The sequence below is a fragment of the Leptonychotes weddellii genome, chromosome 12 (genome assembly GCF_054177405.1).
Source record: "Leptonychotes weddellii isolate Sample4059 chromosome 12, ASM5417740v2, whole genome shotgun sequence".
Taxonomy (NCBI): Eukaryota; Metazoa; Chordata; class Mammalia; order Carnivora; family Phocidae; genus Leptonychotes; species Leptonychotes weddellii.
The window spans coordinates 14,271,487-14,294,478 of record NC_138380.1 but is presented as its reverse complement, the minus strand read 5'-3'; the positions used below and the strand labels follow the sequence as shown (position 1 = coordinate 14,294,478).

Sequence of the window (22,992 nt, the reverse complement as noted above, 5' to 3'; positions counted from 1 at the left end):
ATATGTAGCTATGAACACAGAGATACTTCTCTCTTTTCTGAACGGGCTTTGCCATTCTGCTGGTTGCACTAAATGAAATTGTGATATGTGCTCAGTACCTATTTGTATGAAAATCACATTTAACATTTCGAGAAGTACATTTTGACACGTGATATACTGTTTTAAAGAAACTTAAGGTTCTTACTGTATTTTTATAAAACATGTAAAGTCACCAACATGTCCGTTTAGTGTCAAATGTAGTAAGTCAGGAGATTCAAATGTGATTTGAAATATTTAGTGCCAACTATGAAAGCTCCTAAATAAAAATATTAAACCGAAACATGGCTGTCTTCTCTAGAAATAAAGATGGCTTAGACACCAAGGACAGTTTCTGAAATCTGATGTCAAATGTGCTACAGAGAGCCCCCCACACAAAAATGAAATTTCCCTAGGTAAAAATCTACTCTGAAAGAACTCAGAAGTGCTTAATTTATCATTTAAAAAAACCTAAAGATTAATAATGTTATTGCTGGAGTATTCAAATTAGAGAATATCAGATATTATTTAGTCTCATTTAATAAAATGCAGATTGAAAAAAATAAATAAAATGCAGATTGATATACTGCCTCAATCACGTGACTAGCTTACCACAGGCTGGTAAAATAATATTGGTATAATTGTATACATTTTTATGTATGAGGGTCTGTGTGTCAGGAGAGTTTTACGGATGTGCCTATTTATTTTGTATATTTTCTGTTTGTTTATTTTCTCTACACCTTAATTCACAGGCATTTGCTACAACTCAACTTCCTTAAAGAGGTTTTATTTAAAGAGAATGTTACCAGTTTGCTCTGTGAAAACACACCAGCTGCCAAAGAATAGAGATCTTTGAAACACTTCAAATAGGTTCAAGTGGACCCTCGACTAAGTTCAACAAGCCTTAACTCCCTGAAATTTTATGCTAAATTCAGTGTGTCTAGTGGAGGTGCATGTTTCACTGCTTTCTATAGGTTATCAAAGTGATCTGGAATCCCAAGAAGCTCATGAGAAAAATGTCATTGAAAAATAACTAGACACTCTCTTGGTCATGTGCAGATTAACCCAGCGTCTTAGGAGATGGTTACAAGTGCACTGGGAGAGCCCTAACTTCTCTGATGTAGCTCCCCTGAACTAGGTTTGCATCCTCTCCCTCCTTTTACAGAGCTCCTTCAGCCTTGTTCATAAAAAAAATTGTCAGCTCTTAAAAACAGAATTATTAATATAATGAAGTCCTATGTTAAAAGGCATTTGAGGAATGCCTGGGTGGCTCAGTTGGTTAGGCGTCTGTCTTTGGCTCAGGTCATGATCTTGGGGTCCTGGGATTGAGCCCTGCAGTGGGCTCTCTGCTTAGCAGGGAGTCTGTTTTTTCCTCTCCCTCTGCCCCTCTCCCTACTTGTGCTCTCTCTCTCTCTCTCAAATAAATAAATAAATAATTTTTTTTTTGAAAAGGTATTTGAATTCCAAAGTAAAAATGCAATTATCACCTACCCTAATCTGGGAAGGATTTATAATGCAATGCAGTTAAACTACTTATTTCCAAATGTTACATGTCAAAAAGATATATAAAAGCAGTCAAGTCTCAGCAAAATTTTCCCCTTGGATCTAATCTAGCCCACACATATATATGCAGATGAAAGGATCTCACTTGCATTAGGACCCTAAAAGTTGGAGATTACCTAAAATCAGTGTTAAAATGATGTTTCACTGCAGCAGATGGACAAAATGTAAAAACATACCCACAAAATATACCAACAATCTATAAAATAAGACACAAAGAAATTCAGCTAATCAGCACAGCTGGGTGCTAGGATGACATCTAAAAGATCCAGGGGAGAACAGGAGGTAAAGAGCAGGCGAGGGATGGGAAATCTGGTGGTGGTTGAGGCTGTTGTATTTCACTTGAGTTGAAAAACGGAGCCAAAAACTACTTTTAATGAGAAAGTCTGCCTTGGAAAACTGATTGTGTGTGTGTGTTCCAATACAAGTTTATTTATGGACACTGAAATTTAATTTCATATAATTTATGTGAATTATAAAATATTCTTTGGGGTTTCTTCAAGCATTAGAGTATCTGAAAACCATTCTTAGTTCACAGGCTGTGCAAAAGATAAATAGGCAGCACACTAGATGTGGCACTTGAGGTATAGTTTTTCAGATCTGTGGTTTTATTCATTACAAGAGTGCTTGATTTGTGATTATATTACATCTAGATTTAATAGGAATTGTGTTCCCCGACAGGCCCCTTTTTTTTAAATCTGATCTTGTGAGTTATCATGTCATTGCTGCCCCATCAAAGGTTGCTCTGTTTGAAAATTCTGTAAGTGGAACTCAGGAAGAAGACATACTTCAGCTAAGAAAATCCCTTATGCTGAATCTGGTCCATATAGTACTAGGAGTTTTTCACTGGTAACCCTTTAGTGATGAAACCCAAAAGACAGGGGCGCCTGTGTGGCTCAGTTGGTTAAGCGACTGCCTTTGGCTCAGGTCATGATCCTGGAGTCCCTGGATCGAGTCCCGCATCGGGCTCCCTGCTCGGCAGGGAGTCTGCTTCTCCCTCTGACCCTCCCCCCTCTCATGTGTTCTCTCTCATTCTCTCTCTCTCAAATAAATAAATAAAATCTTAAAAAAAAAAAAAAGAAACCCAAAAGATAGCAGTAGATAATCACACTATAAATTCTTAACATCTAAAAGTTAAGTCAAATGGCGTAGGGGTGGGTTTTCTGGAAAACTCATATTTTTGTAGGATGACATCATCAGACTAAGAAATGAGATGACAAGAGAGTCTCTGTCCTGGAGGTGTTTCGGAAAGGCAGTTCTATGGATGAGAAGGGATAATAGTGCAATCCATGGTACATGATCCAGCCTCAAGTAGAAAACCCAGAGGCCGCGGAATTCTGGTAGCCGAGAAGACCAGCTCGTGAACAGAACAATCTTGGGGCTTCACCACCTACTAACTGAGATTTTATGCAAATTTCTTATCTACTCTGTACCTTGGCTACCTCATTTGTAAAATGGCTACCATGGTATCTATTATAAAGGATTCTTTTGAGAAATAAGTGAAAGGACACGTGGAATGCTTAACCCATGTGTTGGCACACGTAGATATGCTGATATTGTTATGCTTCGCAAGTAATGTTGGGGCATCTGGGACTTTTTTTTTTTTTTTAACCTAAAACAATTATGACCTTTAATCACCTTTGGGGCTCACGGAACATAGGCCACATTTCAGACTGGATCATTCAGATGGTGCTACACCAACGCAAAACTATTTTATCCATAAACGTCCTTGTGCTCAGAATCTGGATTTCAGAGAAAACAAATGGAACAGATTTGTACGCACAGACACAAAAAAGAAATGCATCAAACCAAGACTGAACTCATGCCATTGTTGGTTTGGTGCTTTGCACCCAACACCTTTTTTCACACTATCAGATGCTAGATAGTTGCCTTAAATACAGGGTACTGTCTTCAAGGCTGAGTGTCTTCTGTCACCAAAAGCAATATTTTTCAGAACACTGCACTTTACTGCCCTCTTCCCATTCAATAATATTCCCCATTCAATAGTAACTGTGCTGGATATTTGCTTAGTTTCATCAAAATTGCTATCTTTTCTTTTTTTTTTATTTATTTATTTATTTTTTTTATTTTATTTTTATTTTTATTTTTATTTTTTTTAAAGATTTTATTTATTTATTTGACAGAGAGAGAGATAGCGAGAGCAGTAACCCAAGCAGGGGGAATGGGAGAGGGAGAAGCAGGCTCCCCGCCGAGCAGGGAGCCCGATGCGGGACTCGATCCCAGGACCCCGGGACCATGACCTGAGCCGAAGGCAGACGCCCAACGACTGAGCCACCCAGGCGCCCGCTATCTTTTCTTTTGCTGACTTGGATCGTCAGGTGTCACATAGCTATATATTACTCTTATTCCTTTGACACAATTATATTCAGTCTTTTCAACTAGTATTGATTGGAGCTAATGAGGCACACTGCATGTGATGTGAGGGTCACAAAGAAGAACAAAGCACAGGCCGTGTCTTCAGAGGGTATCTACCTCACTGAGAACCGCCGAGGTGCTCACCTTCTCACCCCAATTTTTGGAGTTCTTATATGTCTGATTTACCAGATTTCAACATCTTTTTTTTTTTTCCAAGAGATGGCTATTTTAGTTATGATTTCATTTCCTAGCAATTGTCAAAAGCCATTGATTTTGGGAAAAGGATCTTGAGTCGGCTCCCCACAGAACGGGAGCCTGGTAAGGAAAACAGCAGAAGATATTAATAGCTGGGAAAGCACATGGAAGGGTCAGCTCACATTTAAGAAGGCCCTTTTGTTTCAAGTCTGAAATGTGGGGCTAGCAATCTTTGGTCTGGGCCAGCGGTTTTCAGGTAGTCCTGACACTGATGGAGAGCTAAGACGTGCTAATAGGCACAATCCTGAATCATGCAATCCACTTACACAAAGGCCAGTGGCCAGGATGTCAAGCAGAGCAGCAGGTTGCTGACCCTTGCTCTCCTTCATCCCTTCCTGCTACGTTAAGTCGTCCACCTACAGCTCCTGCCCAGACTCATCTCCACTGTCTGGCATTAAAGGATATGGAACAAAAATGTCAACAAGCTGTCAACTACTCAGGGAGTAACAGTGGGTGACTGGTAAACTTTCCTTCCTTTACCTCCTTTTATAGTATGCTCCTTTTTTACTTCTGAGAATTTTCCATAAACATAACTCTATTTCTGTATTCCTTGGTGGTTCTGTATTAAATGAAATTTAGACCACCAGTCTTTTTATGTTATTGCATCTACTTAATATTCTATGTTGGAGAAAATATCCCCTCGAAGCCTATGTATGGGAGAGATTATGATCAAAGTTCACAGAACCATCTGTCTTGGATTTAGGGTTACCCGGCCACCACCAGAGTTCATTTAGGAATATTAGGCTAATGTCCTATTTGGTAGGTTGATTTGAAGCCATATTCTTATGGCATATCCATTCTGTCATTAGAAAACTGCATAATCTAGCTCCATCTACCTCTCCTTCATCTATCTCCAGTATTCTTCTTGAACTTCTTCTCCAGCACCTAGAACTGAGCCATAAATGAAGAGCAGAGGCTTTGGGAATTTAAGTAAACTCTCACAAGTATCCAGCCATTTAGTGCTGGAGTCGCAATTCAAATGCAGCCCTCTCTTACTTCAGAGGTTATGATCTTATATACTCAGTTTTATAGATTCTTGAGGAATTAGAATTAGTGGGGGGTTTTGAAGGATGGGTGGAATTTGTGTAGGTCAAGTTGGACAGAAGTTGTTTTTTGACTCAGCTCAAGCAAAAACATGAAGAAAGCAAAAGCCAAAATAATTTTAATGGTTATGAAAACCTTCCTTTGCCTCTGGCATTCAAGGATATTTCATAGTTTCAGCTTTCATTAACTGTCAAACTAATCTTCCATACTTCTTATCAGAGTTCACAGCCTGGTAAATCAGAATTTTTCCTCTCTCAAATTCTCCAGTCACATTGCTGGCACACTTTCCCCTCCCATGGTCCCAGCTGCTTGAGAATCCCACGGGAATATGGCAATCAATGAAAACAATAGTGAACCACAATTCAGAGTAGAGAAACTGAAACAAGATTCATATAAATTCTGATTACATAAGTTTAAGATAACTTTGCTGTGTTACATGGTTACAATTCTCAACTCCATACAAGTGACCAAGTTGTTTAGCATGTGATTATCACTTCGGTTACAGCTTTATTTTCAAATCTGCACAACTATGCTTACTACAACTTTGTTTAGACAAACAATGGCAAAAAGTGCATATAACCTAAATGTCTATCCAGAGAGACAGGGTTAAATATATACCACAGAGTAGAGCAGTAGTTTTAAAAAACTGAGTTAGAGCTTCATTTATTAGCAAAGCATAATCTTCATGGTACATTACTGTTAAAAATGAGTTGTGGTATAATATATATATATATATATATAGTGAGTGTGCAAAGGATGCAAATCCATTTTTATTAAAAAGAAAAAAAACAAATGTGTATCCATGTATGTCTTTGTGTATAACTTTTACAGATTTGCAGAAAGTAAACAAAAGGTACACACTAGAAAGGTGTTGTCCTAAGGTCTACTTTGAGTGGGGAGTTAAAAACCAAAGAGAAGTCTAGAATTATACACACTCGGAAAACTAAGATAAGCCAAGATTATAAAACCTGGCAGACTTCACAACACAAGTGGCTAATGAAAGTCAAGAGAAGTACCTCAAGGACCCTAATATCAAAGACAAATGCATATGTGGATGGATTAAAATTGGAACAGGAATAAAGAAAAGATTATTGAAAAAGAATTCGCAGTAACTTAAAGCCATGGTCCATAAACTCCCTTATATACTGACGTTTTTAACTAATGATGACCACATAGGTGACTAGGTGACCAGGATTCATGTACTTCCTACATCTTACCTCTCTACGCCCCTTTCTCTCCTACTCAAAAAAAGAGAATCAAAATATGAGTGATGGTGATGTCAGTAGAGAGATACTACTGAATTTGAAATAATTGTGTTTTAGATAACTGGCATTGCTAGCACACTGTGGGTGATGTACCTCCTGTCAGGTAAACAGCTGACTGTCTCCTCACACTGGGGATGGCACACAGGTAGAGTGGGTGACCCTGGCATTAAGGGATCCTGGATTCAGGGGCGGCAGGAGGGTCACGAACAGTGCAGCGAGGACTATGAATTGGACTGAAGCTGAAAAGGGGAAATGAGAAAAACAGAAGAGCCCCTCACAGGAAACTGAATACTGGCCCCAAGGGTAGACCTTCCTCAGCTTCGTGGACCGCTAGGGTGAACACAGCAACATCCACGCCACTAAGCAAGAGTGGCTGGAAGTATGTTTGCTTTGCAAACACTGCACGTTAAAATAAATGTAAAGAGACTTAATTTCTGATGGAACCAAAAATGAGCCGAAAACTACGCACCTTTCAAAACTGATCTGACTATATACTTAAATGCACTTGTGTGAGCGCAGCTGGGTTGCAGAGGGAATTCACATCAATAACTGAGCTGCACCACTAACAAGGACACTGATGCTTTCGGGACTAATTTAGTGCTTCCAGTCCTCTCAGTCCTCTCAAGTTACATAATCAAATCTACAGTCCACCAAAGAGATAGAATACTTGCTCATTTTGTGATCTGTTATTCTTCTTCATATAAATGGTGTGATTTAGATAACTATGACTGTCCTTGTTCTTTAACATAGGCAGAATCATATACCTTGGACAGACCAGGCTCCTTTCCATTTTAAATATAATAATCATGTAAAACTGCATGCTCTTTAAATGAATACTATTAACAAATATATTTCAAAAATGCCTGATGTGATTTTTTTTTTACGATATGCTAATGGAAAATCAGTTTCTCATGCTAAAGATACAGCTGCACGCACAAAAGCAAAGCTGTTATTTCTCATACATATTTTTAAAAGTCAACTGGCATCAACTCTATGTAATTGATAAGGAAATGATCTGAACCACTATTTGGCACGCATAAGCGAAACTTGCCCTTAATTTACATTCAATTACTCATAGCTGATGCACACAAAATTTAATGAAAGCACAGCAGCCCCATTACACCCTCCAGTAGGTAATTCAATTAAACAGTATTCACCTAGCGTTTAACTATACCATCACTGTGAATGAAACTTTTTTCTTTCATAAAACTGAGGGAAGATGTAAAAGACAAGGAGGCAAAACAGAAGTCCCTTTGGATTGGGAATCCCTGCTTCATTCAATAATGTCCAGTCAGTAACCACTTTACTTTTAAATTGATCTCTTGTTTACCCACCCACATTTCTCATCTGCCTGCCCAACCCATCTATTCATTTTGTTTTCTTTCCATTCATCACCAAGTTGTATAAACATATCTCTTTATCCTTGGTGAACAGATCCACCGGGGATGGGTAGAAACTATGTGTTTACACATCTCTGTCCAACAATAAGCCTCCTTAATAGACTTACTGCTATTATTTTTATCTTTCAAAACTCTTTCTCCTCAAACCTACTTTACCAGCCATAACTCCCGTGGCAGCTGCATATAGAAATGGGATGCCCATTTCCAAAAGCAGCTTTGAAAAAATGAAGAAATAATGACAGTGTAGAAGATGACAATGGAGATACTATACATTTTTAAGAACCCCTTTGTGTGAGAATGTCCTCTATCAACAACAACTACTCTCTGTGTGTATGTGTGTCTGTGTTATTAGCAGTCACGCCTTCACTTGCAACAGACCTGGCCCCAGGCAAGTCTTATTCTAATTCCTTTTCTGATCCATTTGATCCATTTCTGACAGCTTTGATCTAGCCCAAAGGAACAACACTCTACTAGGTTCCTAGCTAAACCCTGTCCTTCCCTGAGACAAGATAAATGAATTCTCAGGACGACTTCCTTAACCTTGTTTCAACCCATCCATTGAAAGACTTCTAAAATCCAGGAAACAAATTAAGGAGAAAGAGGCTACAGAGAAAGAAGAGAGATGAATAAGGATAGTCAATATGAAGAGACGAGAAATAGATCAAGTATTTATGAGCAAATGCTGTTTGCCTAGGACAGCGCTCTCATGGAATATATAGATCCATCTCCCAGAAGATCAGGTCGTTATGTAAAGTAGGGAAAGGGATCAGAGGATGAACAAATTGATACAGACTCAGATCTGATCAGGAGTTTTTTCTTATGAAAGTGAAAGACATCTCTAAAAGATGAAAGAACTTTTTGAAAATGGTGTATCTATTTTGAAATACCCCAGCCATTCTAGCATTAGTTTTAAGTAAATAAATTCTTAAAGAAGAAGAATCACCTGGATGGATTCCTTTTTTTGCAGCTACCATTGAATCCTACTGTAGTCTTTAAAAGCTCAAATTGGCAGCTCATAATATTCTGAAAAGCATACCTCTGTGTGCCAACTACATCAGTCCTCCACAGAGCAAGCACTACACAGGGGAAATAGGGTGTCTACAAAAAACCCTACCTGCTCCTGGTTCCCTTATCCCTGGTTCTCTGTTATTCTCCTCTGCCCTAGCCACAGATGCCTCTGTTTCCCTGCACTATTTTTTCTCATCCTGCTCTTTCCTCTATGCCTCTCCTCATGGAGGACTTACATCTGCCTCTGGTCCTCAGGAATGTCTTGAGAGCCATCAGAATGACTCAGGGCTTCACAAGGCTCTCACTATTGACATTAGGGGGCTGGATAATTCCTTCCTGTGGGGGGGCTGTCTTGTGCATTCTAAGATGTTTAGCAGCGTCGCTCGCCTCTACTCAACAGATATCAGGAGCACTGCCTCTCCTACTTGTGACATACAAAAATGTCCAAATTGCCAAATGTCCTATATATAGGAGCAAAATCTCCCCCCTGTTGAGAACCCCTAGAACAGTTGTATCGGCTTCTACTCCTTAACTTAATGACTTGGGATTAAAAGGGGCTATAATGAAGACCGAAGAGGGAACAGGGAAAGAATTATCTTATTGCAGATGGCCTCAAGAAGCATATCTATCAAATAGGTAGGCAGAGTCCAATTTCTCTATGACTTCTACCCTATCTGTCAAGCTCAAGAATATCCTGAATCCGCCAGCACAGTGCATTTATCAGTTGCAGGTTACAAGAGATGCCATTAAGATCGAGGGGCCTTTGTATTTTGACCTCAGAGATAGTGTAGGCAGGAATTTTCAGCAGGCTATAAATATCCAACGCATTCTCGTATAACCCATAATGCCTTGTTAGGTTAATATAAGGTGTCATTTTTGAGCCTTAGTGCTTTGTTGGCAATTCACTATAGATTAGGGAAAGGAAGAAACCAAACCAATGACATGCTTAAATGACTAGGAACTGCCATATGGCTCACTAATAAAGTGACTTGGGCACTCATACACCTTTCTAAATGCTGGTTTTCTCTTGAGTTTTTCCTAGCCTTAGAAAACAGTCAGCTAAAATGTCAGCTGCCAATCAGTGAGCTGATAGGAATTTCTCAACTTTTTTCCCCCTTAACTTACTGGTATTTATTCATGCCATCACAGTTAATTCTCCCAGCTTATTTTGTGTTATCCCATACACAAGAAAGTCCATTTAAATGCATTTAAGGCACTTTGTGGTCCGTGTTTCTGACAGGCCTTTCTCTTACATCGCCCCCTTGCCCCCGACGCCGAGACAGGCTAGAGAGTATGATATGATCAGTTTCTGCATGAGGAAACACAGATTTAACATTAAATTTCCTTCCAGTTGGTTTGGTCACTTTCTTTGTAAAGCTAATAGCACTTCTATGCCATGGTTTTTCTATGTGCCCTCAGAATACTACAGAATTCAATCTACTTCATCTCAGCCTCTCCACAGCGCTGACACATTTCACTGCTTCCTCCTCTGAAATACATTTCACTCTTGGCTTTCATGATACTACCTTCTCCTTGATTTCCAGTTTTCCTGCTGCTCATCTCAGTTTCCATGACCCTTCTTGACTGATGGTTCTCTTAAACTTGTGCTCTTTTTGACCCATTAGTACAAGTAGGTGTGACATCGAGCCTTCTTCTTTATCTAAGCTCTCCCTGGGTGATTGCCTCCGGCCTTATAGTTTTAAGTACCATCTACTTCCTAATGACCCACAAATTTCTATATCCAGATCTGAATTTTTCAATGAGCTTTAAAATTCACAGATCTCATTTTCTACACACCAAAACCTCCTGGGTCTAATAGGCATAACAAAATTAGGGTGGCTAAAACAGAATTCTCTATTCACCATCCCTCTCACTCACTTCTCCTCTTCCTGACTGCCCAAGGTCCCAGCCATATGTGAATGTTTATCTTCCCCCAACTCCTTACCTCAAGCAGCTCTCCTTTGCTCCACCCAGGAAATTTCCTCACCACCCTCTTTCTACTCCGTGGCCATGTTAATTCAAACAGTCTCCCTCAGGTAAACTTCTTATTCCATGAGCAGATCTTGGGCTGCCCTAGATTTCCTTTATTCCATTCCTTCCTTAATATCCAAAGGCCCCTGTTTTTTATACCTCTGCAAGGAGGGGTGTGGGCACAGTAGTAATCCTGACACTCAGGTTTGGTCACTGAATTGGTTATCCTATGTATCAGTACATAAAACCTTCTGACATGACATTTATAATGCAGCAGTTTTGACACCAAAGTTTGACTTGACTGCAAGGAACCCAAAAAACACAACAAGCTTTTGATATAGTTAGATAAATACCACAAATTCTTCTGCATGTTTCTGTTACAAAATAACTACTGAAACGAAGACCCTTCTCATATTCTGGAGTCTCAACCATCTCCTGATCTCTGGGAAAACATGTACAAATATGGTATAAAGAAAACATGGTACAAAATATCCACCTACCGAAACTCTCACACCAAAGTGACAACATCAAATAAGCCAGAATAATAAATAGATGTATTAGTTTCACAAAACTACTTAGAAAAAAATATCTGAAATGTCTTGATAAAAATGCAAAGATGCAAAATGTTCATGACTGAAGAGTATAAACTCTTGAAGAAATCAGACAAATTTATAACTCTTATACATAATAGGGTCAGTTTTTAAAGACTAGAGATAAGCCCTAGCCTCTAAAAGTACCAAACTTTTAAAAATAAAATTAAACTTAGTGGCTTCAGGTAAATATGCAAATAACCAATGGGAGGAATGTTGTGCTCTATCTAAAAAAATAAAGTGGAAATTAGTCTTTTAATGGTTGATAAAAAAGTCTCAGAAGTAGAGTTTATTTTCTCAATGTAAACAAACCCGAAGTGAATTCTTATCCTTTTTATTGTGGCCAGATGGAAAAAAAGATTCTTGAATAGTGGGGTACTTTGTTTGCAACATAAACCTACAAACAAATAAGAACACCAAGGCTGTTCCTGTCATTAAGCCTCAGGATAATGAGGCTGCCTTGGCTGAGGGTATAGGGTATCCACCAGCAGACAGAGAAGCTACCTAGAGGTTACAAGATAAAGTTTCAAAAAATTGTTGTTTAAAAAAAATGTTTTTTATACGAGAGGATGCTTAGGGTGTAGCAAAAAAGAAACCAAAAGTAAATGTGAGGTGCTAAACCAGGATTCACAGATTGAGACATCTTTAAACACCTGTCCCCCACATGGAAGTATGAAAGGGTCTAGGACAGGATTTATTTATGGAGGGAGTCTTGGCATGCTCTGACTCCCACACACCTCTCTAGTAGGGAAGGGGAATGGCTTCTCAGAGAAAAGGGCTTTACTGAGACCACTCAGAGCTTCATGTTTGCCCCTTACAGTTTGGGGTATACTGTACACTGGGATCTGAACCATGCCTGAGAAATCTAATTTGTAAGAGGATGGCTAGAGAGTGCAACAGATTCAGGACAGGGAAGTGGGGAGATAATTGTCCTCCCAAAGATTGTTGGGGCAAAGGATATCTGAGTGTTCTCCTGAGGACTTCATGTGGGTCACGAGAGGCAGGCTGGATTTCTTAGATCCTGTCCAAAAGACCAAGATGTGCTAGTCAGACTGCATTTTAGAACATCTGCTTGATGGTTGTGGGAAACAGAGAACTCACTTTTCTGGATGTGAAGAAGACACATGCAGCCCTGGTTGCTAATGGCAGCCATCTTGGGCATGGAAACATCTAGTTCAGAGGTGAAATTGACAGACAAGGGGAACAGAGCAGAAACACCAGCAGAAAAATGAAGCATGAAGGTTGGCCAGTGGTACATAAAATCCACCTTTGATCTGAACTTTTCGCTGATGTGCACAAGTAAGACTTTCCCTGTCAAGCTAGTTTGAACTGAGTTTCTAATATTTATCATTGAAAGCACTTCATTTTGTAATCTCTTCTAAATGATCTGGGAGAAAATCCACAGTCCAAAGTTGTGCTACACCAGAGTAGTCCCAAACCAGGAAAATATAAAAGAATCAGAATGTCCACTTCACTCGGTTCTTCATGTGAACTCTATCCTTAGGGAAGATGTGGCCTCTAATCCAAATGAAGCATTGATTGAAAGATGGACCTTCTTTTTGCAGGGGAGCTAAGAAAACAACCACGGGGGGTCAACTATGTGTTACCTGGTAATGAACTCTCTGGAAGCCAGAAGAAACTGACTGCAGGTCCTAATGAGAAAATGGAAAAAAAAAAATCCATACCTTAAGATTAGTTTGGACAAGCTGCCTCTATAACTCTATCAACTGAACCCCCAATTTAGTATTATTAAACTCATCTAGAAAGTATCTATAACTCTTTCAAATTCATCAAGCTTAAACGAAGAAGATAATGCCCAAAATAACAAAAACACACCGACCTGGAATGAGAGAAGAAAGGCCATTTAGCTACTGAAATCTATATATCCTAAATAGTTTTAGAGGGGAGTGATACAGTTTCAAGGATCAAGAAGACCAAAAGTAAAAACCAGGCAATTTCGTTTTAATAAATGGGGGCCATATTTAATTTGCACCTGAACTTTTGGCTTATGAAGAAAGCTTCTAAAATCCCTTTAAGTACTTAGAAAGAATTTATTGATCTTAGACCAAATGCAAACTGTACAAGTAATTGTGTTTCTACTGCTAAGTGCTTGGCAAACACAGGTTTTCATAGACAGCCAAGAGAAAATCACTGGCCACCTCTGCATGATCATGAAGTGCAAATTAATAGGGTTGAAATTAATGAGGTTTTACTGGCAGATTCTGAGAGTCTGGCTTCCTTTATAAAGTTTTATAACTAAGTTGTCACCATGATCATGTCCTGAAGGCTTCCTTGTTAATGAGGGTAGTGATTCTATTCACAGATGTCAGCAATCCTGGGTACCTCTGTCCTCATACCTGCTTCCCACAGGGCTTTACCAACCCACTCTCTGTGCCCAACTTAGTTTTAAAACTTTTCCTCTTTGGGTTCATTCATTCATTCTTTTTTCTTTTCTTTTTTTTTAAGAATCCCGCTTTTAGTTGAATATTGATATTACATGCATGCCAATAAGTTAGTTTTCAACAAAGTCAATTCATCAGTCATGTCATGGACTACCATGAAATCTTAAGTTACCCAAGAGTTAAAAAAAAAAAAAAAAGGTTTTGTATAATTTATGATTTGCCTTTTTATTGCAGGCTTTTTGAGGGAGATTTCACAATAAAATAAAAACATTATTTGGGAAAATGAGATACTGTGGTATTCGAGGAATATCGATTTGAGCCTGAGTCACACACTACTAAGTCCACAAATTTTAACATGTTAAAGTTATCTTTGGTAAAAAAAAAAAAAAATAGCCAAATGAAGCCACAAGCGTAAAACTTGCTGATTTTACTTCTCTCACCCATATCAGTGTTCAAAGTTTGGTCTCTACCTCAAAATATATTGTGTTTACAATTCCATCTCTATGCTTAAAAATGCTGAAAAGGAAACAATAATTTTTCATATTACTTTATGCCTCTTACCTGAACTTACTGCCACCAAGAGAACTAGAATCTCATGTTTAAAGCTAAGTGGCTACAACTTGATGGTATTTTAAGCATTATATATCTTCTTTATTTGTGGTATTTACTTAATGGAGAACGTGTCATCTAGAAGAGAGTTGTTCAGCTTGTGGTATCTATAAGAATTACCCAATAGCTTAAAAAATACAAATGTCTAGACCACATCCAGGAAAAAATGATTTTAATGCACATCTTTCATCAAGAAAAAATGATGAAGAAGTGGCTATTTATGCTTTTCATCATTTGTAAAATGAAGACAGAGAATACTCCCTCTCAAAGTTTGGCAAAAACAATCAATGACCATCGCAGTGATGGGTCTGGGTCTCCTGACTTGGCTGGTGCAGCTCAAATTCGTGGGAATGGCATATATGAGGTCTCTTCCATTGTCTTTCTCTATGGTAAGCCAGACTGAGGAACCAACTAGAGTACTCTTCTGTGTTCGGACACACATTCCTAGGAAGGACAGAAGGTTTTTCTTTCCTGTGGAAGTTATATTTTTAAAAAATGTAGTGATCTCTGACCGAAGTCTGTGCTAGATACAAAACATTAAATAACCTAACTCTCTGTTCTCCTTCATTATTCATCAGGACCCTTTGAAATTCTATATAGCTCAAAAAGCACTGGATGTCGTCTGGCAAAAAGATAAGAAGTTCCAAGCTATAGTTATGGATCACACTAGAGCAGTGTCCTTTCCCATTTCAACCACCTGAGGAGGGAAGATAGCAGTGGGGGTTGGGGAGAGAGATGTGGTCAATGCTTAAAGGACGAGGACACCACGCTTCCATTTTCTCCCCAGATGCATCATTTCAGAAGTAAATATATATGGCTGGTAATTGTTTACAAAAATGGAAAACTGAAAATAAATAATTGGCTAAAGAAACTCACCTCCTGTAGGCGGTCTATGTACATACGGCAAGTCTCCAAATCACAGTCTCCACGCACAACTAGAATACCCAGAGGGATAGCTAAGGGTGAAGGAAAGAGAAAAGTCTAAAATAACATATTTGATTTTTCTAGACTGGCATAAATGTGTTTCTTAGGGTTAAAAAAGTATCTCATAAATACTATTAGTGTTTTGGACATTTCAATATCCAAAATTCTCCTCAAACCTCCCCTGGGATCCAAACTCTTTATTGTGGATGCTTTCCTTGCATGAGTCGTATTGTCCCTTGCCACCCGGCCAGCCTTCATTTTGTCTCGGTGGCCCTGATATGAAGTGTAATGTCATGTGAACAGTGAGGCATGGCCGGGAGGCGACTCACAGCCAGCTAATAATTTATGCCTGCATTTTCCATAGTCAATGTACCGCCAGAGAGGAATTTAAAAATCATGATTCTGGGCCCTTACTCCTTTCCCTCCTGAATGCATGGGGTTTAATCTTTCCGTCAGTTTGCAATGGTTCCCTATGTAAGAGACTCGAGCTACTCAAGGCACTGTTGCTACCTGGTGGCCAACACCAGAACTAACTAGGCATGAAATATTTAAAATAAATAAAAGCTTCTAGAAGGTTTGCAGCTTAAAAATCCCATTGACTTTAAACATGGTCAATGTAAATGTGGTAGCAGCAGGGCTTCAGGGAACAGTTAGGAAAAGCTGTTACGTGTCTTAAATACCCTCTATTTAGGTGGTGGCAAATGTTCCACAATGGCTTTAATGGATAGAACTTCCTAGGTCAGAGATCACCGCAAGATTCCTGAAAACTTGTCTCCTTCCCAAAACTTCAAAAAATATATTGCCTATTTCTAATTGTAAAAGTACAGTTGTACTATTAAATCCATAATTTAGCCAAAAAAAAAAATACCCTTTGAAATTCTGAGTTATCCAACTAGAGTCTAGCAAGCACATGACAGGACAGTGGTGTTTACTAAAGATTTTCTAAAATCTTTCATTCATTGAAGTTCTAAAGTCTCATCATCAATAAATGGGTCTGAAAATGCAAAATGCATTAAAATTAATAATACAGAGCATAAAATACGTATAAGATGCAGGGAGAAATCTTGAGGAACTCACAAAGTCATGGAGAAGATACACATAAACAATAGTGACTGTAGGGCGCCTGGGTGGCTCAGTTGGTTAAGCGACTGCCTTCGGCTCAGGTCATGATCCTGGAGTCCCTGGATCGAGTCCCACATCGGGCTCCCTGCTCGGCAGGGAGTCTGCTTCTCCCTCTGACCCTCCCCCCTCTCATGTGCTCTCTCTCATTCTCTCTCTCTCAAATAAATAAATAAAATCTTTAAAAAAAAAAAACAATAGTGACTGTAGCCTAGGCTACATTAAATGTATGAGCTTAGTGGCGCCTGGGTGGCTCAGTCGTTAAGCGCCTGCCTTCGGCTCAGGTCATGATCCCAGCGTTCTGGGATCGAGCCCCGCATTGGGCTCCCCGCTCGGCGGGAAGCCTGCCTCTCCCCCCTCCACTCCTCCTGCTTGTGTTCCTCTCTCACTGTGTCTCTCTCTGTCAAATAAATAAATAAAATCTTAAAAAAAAAAATAAATGTATGAGCTTAATCATTTGAAAACTATAGGAGAGAGGGACTAATTCTTGCCTGGAGGGCAATTCTAGGCTCTCTGTAAGATATGAAGCCCCACTGGCCCTTTTACTTAGGGAAGTGAGGATAGTCTGAAGAAAAAGAAATAGTTTCTTTCTCCCTATGAGCTCTTAGATTGGCAACCTAGAGGAACAGGGTATGGTATTGATGTCTCTGATGGAAACCAAAGTCCTACATACATAAAGCTCGAAAGCATCCATCATTGTGTAGAACTATGTAAACATGTGCGTAAGCATGGACTCTCTCACCAAGAATGGCTTGTTTATCTTCACAACCATAATGTCTGATAGAGCAGTTTGTAAAAAGGAGGAGAAGGGCTTAGAGTGTGTTCAAGTGTCGAAGAGAAAGTACATCTTCAAGGGCTAAGTCAGCTTTCCAGGGGAGGCAAAAAAACAAAGGTTTGGAGCAGGAGACAGAGCATGCTTTGGATTGGGGCAAGGGGGGCAGTAAGCAAAAGGGCAAGGAGCCCTGCAAGTGTTACGTGTTTAGTTTAATAATCTGGAAAAACAGTTTTTCTCTTCTTTTTGAATATAACCAGAAACATCAAAAAAGTCATCAGTATGGTAATCACGCATCTTTAAAAGGAATGGAAAGGAAATTCAGTGAGATTCCTAAAAGTACTGATTAAAATAATCATCCTCAGCTAGACTACTACCTAGACCCAAATAAGGTTATCTACTGAAGTAAAGAAAGATTAAAGATTTCCGACACTTAAGGAATGAGTAGGAAAAGCTAGAATTTTGGCCTAGAAAGTCAGTCAAATGTTGTGGAAATAAAATATAACTTACTAACATGAGAGCCCATGTTAGAATCTCACTTAGGGATGTTTAGTCTTAATTTCAAATGTGCCAGTGTAGAGAAATGAAAACTTGATCAATACTCATCTATTTACTTAAATTAGGAGACACATATTATAGAAATGCAGGAATCCTGTCAACATCTCTGATTTCCTTCTATTATCAATGCTTGGAGTTAATCTGGTCATAAATTCCATGTACTTGGTAGCAGATATTTTAAACTACAATTAGAGAGTAGATATTCCAGACCTAGAATCAAGAAGGTAGAGCTAGGAAAAAGTTTTCAAAGACGTGCCATACATTTCCTACTATAAGTATAAAATCAGCTACTTTGCAATATTCCTCAAGAAGTCAATTAAGAGAAAGAGTGCTTTTGATTGATGTTAGCTATTAATTGGGCTTTTAAAAAAGCATTCTCTACCACAATTTCATATCATGATTACTGACAATTGCTGTCAAATCTATCCTATGAAAGTAGCAGTATGAGGTACAAAGGATTTATAGTCATTCTCTCTTGGATTCAAATCCCAATGCTGCTTTAATCTTATGAATTTCTCACATTAGCTCTTTGGTCCTGTAAATTACTCAATTCCTCTGATCCTTAGGATAGGTACCTTCTAGGATTTTGTGAAGATAAAACGCAACACTATATTTAAAAATGAATAACCAAAACATCAATGTTCTTTCTCCTGTATTCCCTTTACTATCTTTTGAGCAACTTCAGCTAGAAAATGAACACATCTCATCATATTTCTTTCAGTTTACCATAATACTGTAAGGATTAGCTGGGAGTTCCATAAATTATATTCCTGTTTTCTTAAAACAAACTTCTACTCTTTCTGTGATGAGAAAAATAACTGTAGTATAAAAATACTGTGATCTGACAGTTTCATTTGGAGCTTGACATGGCAGAGAAAGCAGAAATTTGTGGAAAATTATCACCTTCCTTTTACAATAGTGACAACTACCACTTCAGTGAAGTTTCCTTCATATTAATTGGGAACAATGAAAGTAGTTGTCACTTGAACATTAGCATCATTATCCCTGATCCTGATGACTCATCTTATTTTGGCATTAGAGATTTTACTTGACTCCAGTAAGCAACAGCCAACACTCAACCTACATAATGGAACTTTTATTGCAGGGATCAAATGGAATTTATAAGTTCTAAGCAATAAGGAACAAGCTGGTTTCCTAGTTAAGATGGCAGATTTAACACCTCCTTTTCTCTTACCAGAAATGCTGCTAAATTACAGTAAATGGATTTTTTAAAGACATAAACCAAGAAAAAAAGAGGAGAAACAGTGAGCAGACAGTAACAGATGAAGCAGATAGAAAATTGGTAAATGACCCAGAGCTCCTACAGAGTCCAATCCTAACCCATGGCTAGGATTGATGAGAACCAATATGATTTATACAGCAAAACTCTCAGAAGTCTTGCAAACTGGCAGTATCAGGTGCCTTACAAACTGAGGATGGAGGAGGTAGCCAAAATAGATGACCAGATTCCACCAACCACTCTTGGCAGATGCAATTACTTTACAGACAATGGGGACTAACTGACCATCAGAAGAATGCAGAGATCCCCAAATTTCTTCCCTCACTAGGCTCTCCAAAAGTTGGCAGTCAGAGCCCTACCCTTTTGGAAAGAGATTTGAAGCCTCTTCTCTAGGGAATCCTCAGAGAGTTAAAAGAAAATATTTCACCCATGAAATATAAACAGAGTATATAAAAGAAGATAAAGAATATGAGGAAGAAAAAGGAGGAGGAACATCATTCAGAGAACAAAAAAATTCTTGAAAATAAAAAAATTGATAGAATAAATAGAGTTTAATAGAATAGAAGACAAAGTTGAGAAAATCTCCATAAAAGCAGAGCAAAAATAAAAGGAGGCATAAAATACGAGAGAAACGCTAAGAAAAATAAGGCTGGGCCAAGGGGTCCAACATTCAAATAATAGGAGTTCCAAAAACCAGAGAAAAGAGAAAGGAGTAATTATCAGAAATAAAATAAACAATAGTTCTTAGAACTGAAAAACATTAGCGGCAAACTGAAATGGCCTGACAGCTGCCCAGCACAATAACAATAAAACAACAGGAAGACATTTTATTTTAAAATTTAAGAATACTGGGGACAAAGAAGCGTCTATGAATTTCCAGAGAGGAATAACTGGATGACATATAAAGGATCAGGGATTAGATGGTTTTAAATGGTACAGGCAACAACACAGTCAGGCAGGTAATGAAACAAAGCCTTCAACATTCTAAGACTTTTACACATAATCCAAGCTTTCAAACAATTCCAAGGGTTGAATAAAGGACACACCTTCTACCAAGAAGCTACTGTAGTACTTCCCCGAACAAAAGTTGAGTTTGCAACAAGGATGAGGAATGCATGCAATATAACATATGGGGAATACAACAAAGAAGAGGAGCAAAGGAAACTTCCAAGGTGGGGCTAGCCAAGCCTAGGACGACATATGCAATGAGCTGCCGAACAATATATACAGGAGCACTGTGACTCAAGAGACTGCTATGGGGACAGTTGTCATCATTGAGATATTCACAATACTTGGAGCTTTTTTTCAACCCAAGGATACAGCCCAGGTGAGTCCTAACCAGTTTCTTGTATATAACAACACTGTAATCACCTCAGATGTACTCTGCCTTAACCTGTCTTTGAGAGCAAGAGTCAGGTTATGATGAAGCAGAAAGTTCAGAAGTTCATTCCCTCTAATCATATTTCTGCTTGATACCTACAACCCACCCTATAACACCTTGACAAATGTTTCTCAGAATTCAATCACTACCTGGCCCCCAAAATCCTCTTAGAATGGGCTCAGGTGCATTCTCAGGGAAGCTGAAGCCAGATATCAATGCAGAGATTCTTTTCAGCTCTCCTGAGAGCCTTCCTCTAAAAGTGAAATCATCATCTTTTCCTTATATGGGGAGGTTTAAGTCAGTCAGTCTGTCTCTATCTCTCTTTATTACAGTGTAATTCCTACTAGAACAGAATTGCAGCTGACTGGGGCTGCTAACCTATTCAAAACACAAACAAAACTATCTCCAATGGGATCATTAAAAGAAGGTGTGTGACCTTAGAGAAAAGCTTCTCAGAAACTGCAAGGATTTGCAAAGACTGGGTTTTAAGCTCTAAATATATACATAAAAATATTAAAATTGCCGAGTCTTGAGGCTAACTAAAAACAATGTCACTTCCTGAAAAGAATAAATCAGAGTTAAAAATTCCTAAAATAGGGAAGTATTTTGAACAATATGGTAAATCATCAAAAATATAGATAATCTTAGAATGAATTTATTTTATGTTAACACTATTAAGAGATACCCTTTTTAAAACTTAACATTTCCTTAAGCATCAATTGTAGATTTACTGACATAATCAATAGGGTTTATGTCCAATACTCACTCTTTTTGTATCAACTTATACGCAGTCTTGAGAAACCAATAGGCTGGAAAAAAACCCAAAAAACCGTTCTCTGGAAAATAACACAGGTGAAAATCTAGGCAAGCTTGTGTTTGGCAACGATAGTTGAGGTACAGCACCAAAAGTGTGATCCATGAAAGAGAAAAGTGATAAGCTGGACTTCATTGAATTAAAACTTTTGCTCTGTCAAAGATACTGTTAAGGAAATGAAAAGACCAGACACACCAGGAAAAAAATTCTTTGTAAAACGCATATCTGATAAAAGACTGGTATTCAAAATATGCAAAGGACTCTTAAAACTCAACAGTAATAGTCAATTAAAAAGTAGGCAAAGATCTGAAGAGACATCTCACCAAAAAAAACCACAGAGATGGTAAATAAGCACATGAAAAAGGTGCTCAACATCATATGTCATTAGGGAATTGCAAATTAAAACAATGAGATACCATATATACCTATTAGAATAGCTGAAATTGAAACAAACAAATAAACTGATAACACCAAATGCTGGTGAGAAGGGGGAGCAACAGGAACTTTTTTATTCATTGCTGATGGGACTGCAACATGGTAAAGCCACTTTGGAAGGTGGCTTGGCAGTTTCTTACAAAACTAAACAATTTTTTTTGAAAGATCTATTTATTTATTTATTTATTTATTTATTTATTTATTTATTTATTTATCTGACAGAGATAGTGACAGCGAGAGAGGGAACACAAGCAGGGGCGATTGGGAGAGGAAGAAGCAGGCTTCCCGCTGAGCAGGGAGCCCAATATGGGACCCAATCCCAGGACCCTGGGATCATGACCTGAGCCGAAGGCAGACGCTTAACGACTAAGCCACCCAGGCGCCCCAAAACTAAACAAATTCTTACCAGCAATAGTACTCCTTGGTATTTACCCAAATGAGCCAAAAATTATGCCCCCACAAAAATTTGCACATGAATATTCATAATTGGCTTTATTCACAATTGCCAAAACTTGTAAGCAACCAAGATGTCCTTCAATAGGCGAATGAAAAACAAACTTAGCATCATATGACGGGATGTTTTCGTCAACAAAGAGAAATGAGTTTTCAAGCCACAAAAGACAACGGAGGAAGCTTAAATGCATATTGCTAAATAAAAGAAGCCAGTCTGAAAAGGTCACATGCTGCATGATTCCAACTACATGGTGTTCTGGAAAAGGCAAAACTATGGGGAGTAAAAAAAGCCAGTGGTTGCTAAGGGTTACAGGAAAGGGATGGATGAATAGGTACAACCCAGGGTGTACTTAGTGCAGCAAAACTACCCTGAATGATACTGTCAGAGTGGATATGTGTTGCACATCTGTGAGAATCCATAAAACTGTAGAACACAAGCATGAACCTTAATGTAGAAATGTGGACTTCAGTTAATAACAATGCATTAACATTGGCTCATCAATTGTAACAACGAATGTAATATACTAAAACAAGATGCTAATAGTTAAGGGAAACTGTGTGTGGCGGTGGGGGGCGGGGCATGAGTTGAGGGGATATATGGAACTCTCTGTACTTTCCACTTAAACTTTGTGTAAACCTAACACTGCTCTAAAAAATAAAAAGTCTACTAATTTAAAAAAAAGAAAAAGAAAAGAAAAAACAGGCTCTGAGTTTCCTATAGACAGATACTTTGCTAACATCCGAGAATCTGCTTACATATAGAAAAACAAATGTTACCTACTTTCTTGGCCATAGTTTTAA

The 22,992-nt window shown here is 38.5% G+C and overlaps 1 protein-coding gene across 2 annotated transcripts in view; it reads right to left on the bottom strand.

The window, feature by feature from the left end:
• DGKI (diacylglycerol kinase iota) overlaps positions 1–22,992 on the bottom strand; it is a 426,631-nt gene that overhangs the window by 86,421 nt on the left and 317,218 nt on the right. For both annotated transcript variants that reach the window (XM_081800028.1, XM_081800027.1), the window contains 2 exons: positions 15,372–15,451; positions 13,092–13,136 (listed from right to left, as the gene is read on the bottom strand). In XM_081800028.1, coding sequence (XP_081656154.1) covers positions 13,092–13,136; positions 15,372–15,451 — 125 coding nt within the window. The remainder of the gene's footprint in view (positions 1–13,091; positions 13,137–15,371; positions 15,452–22,992) is intronic.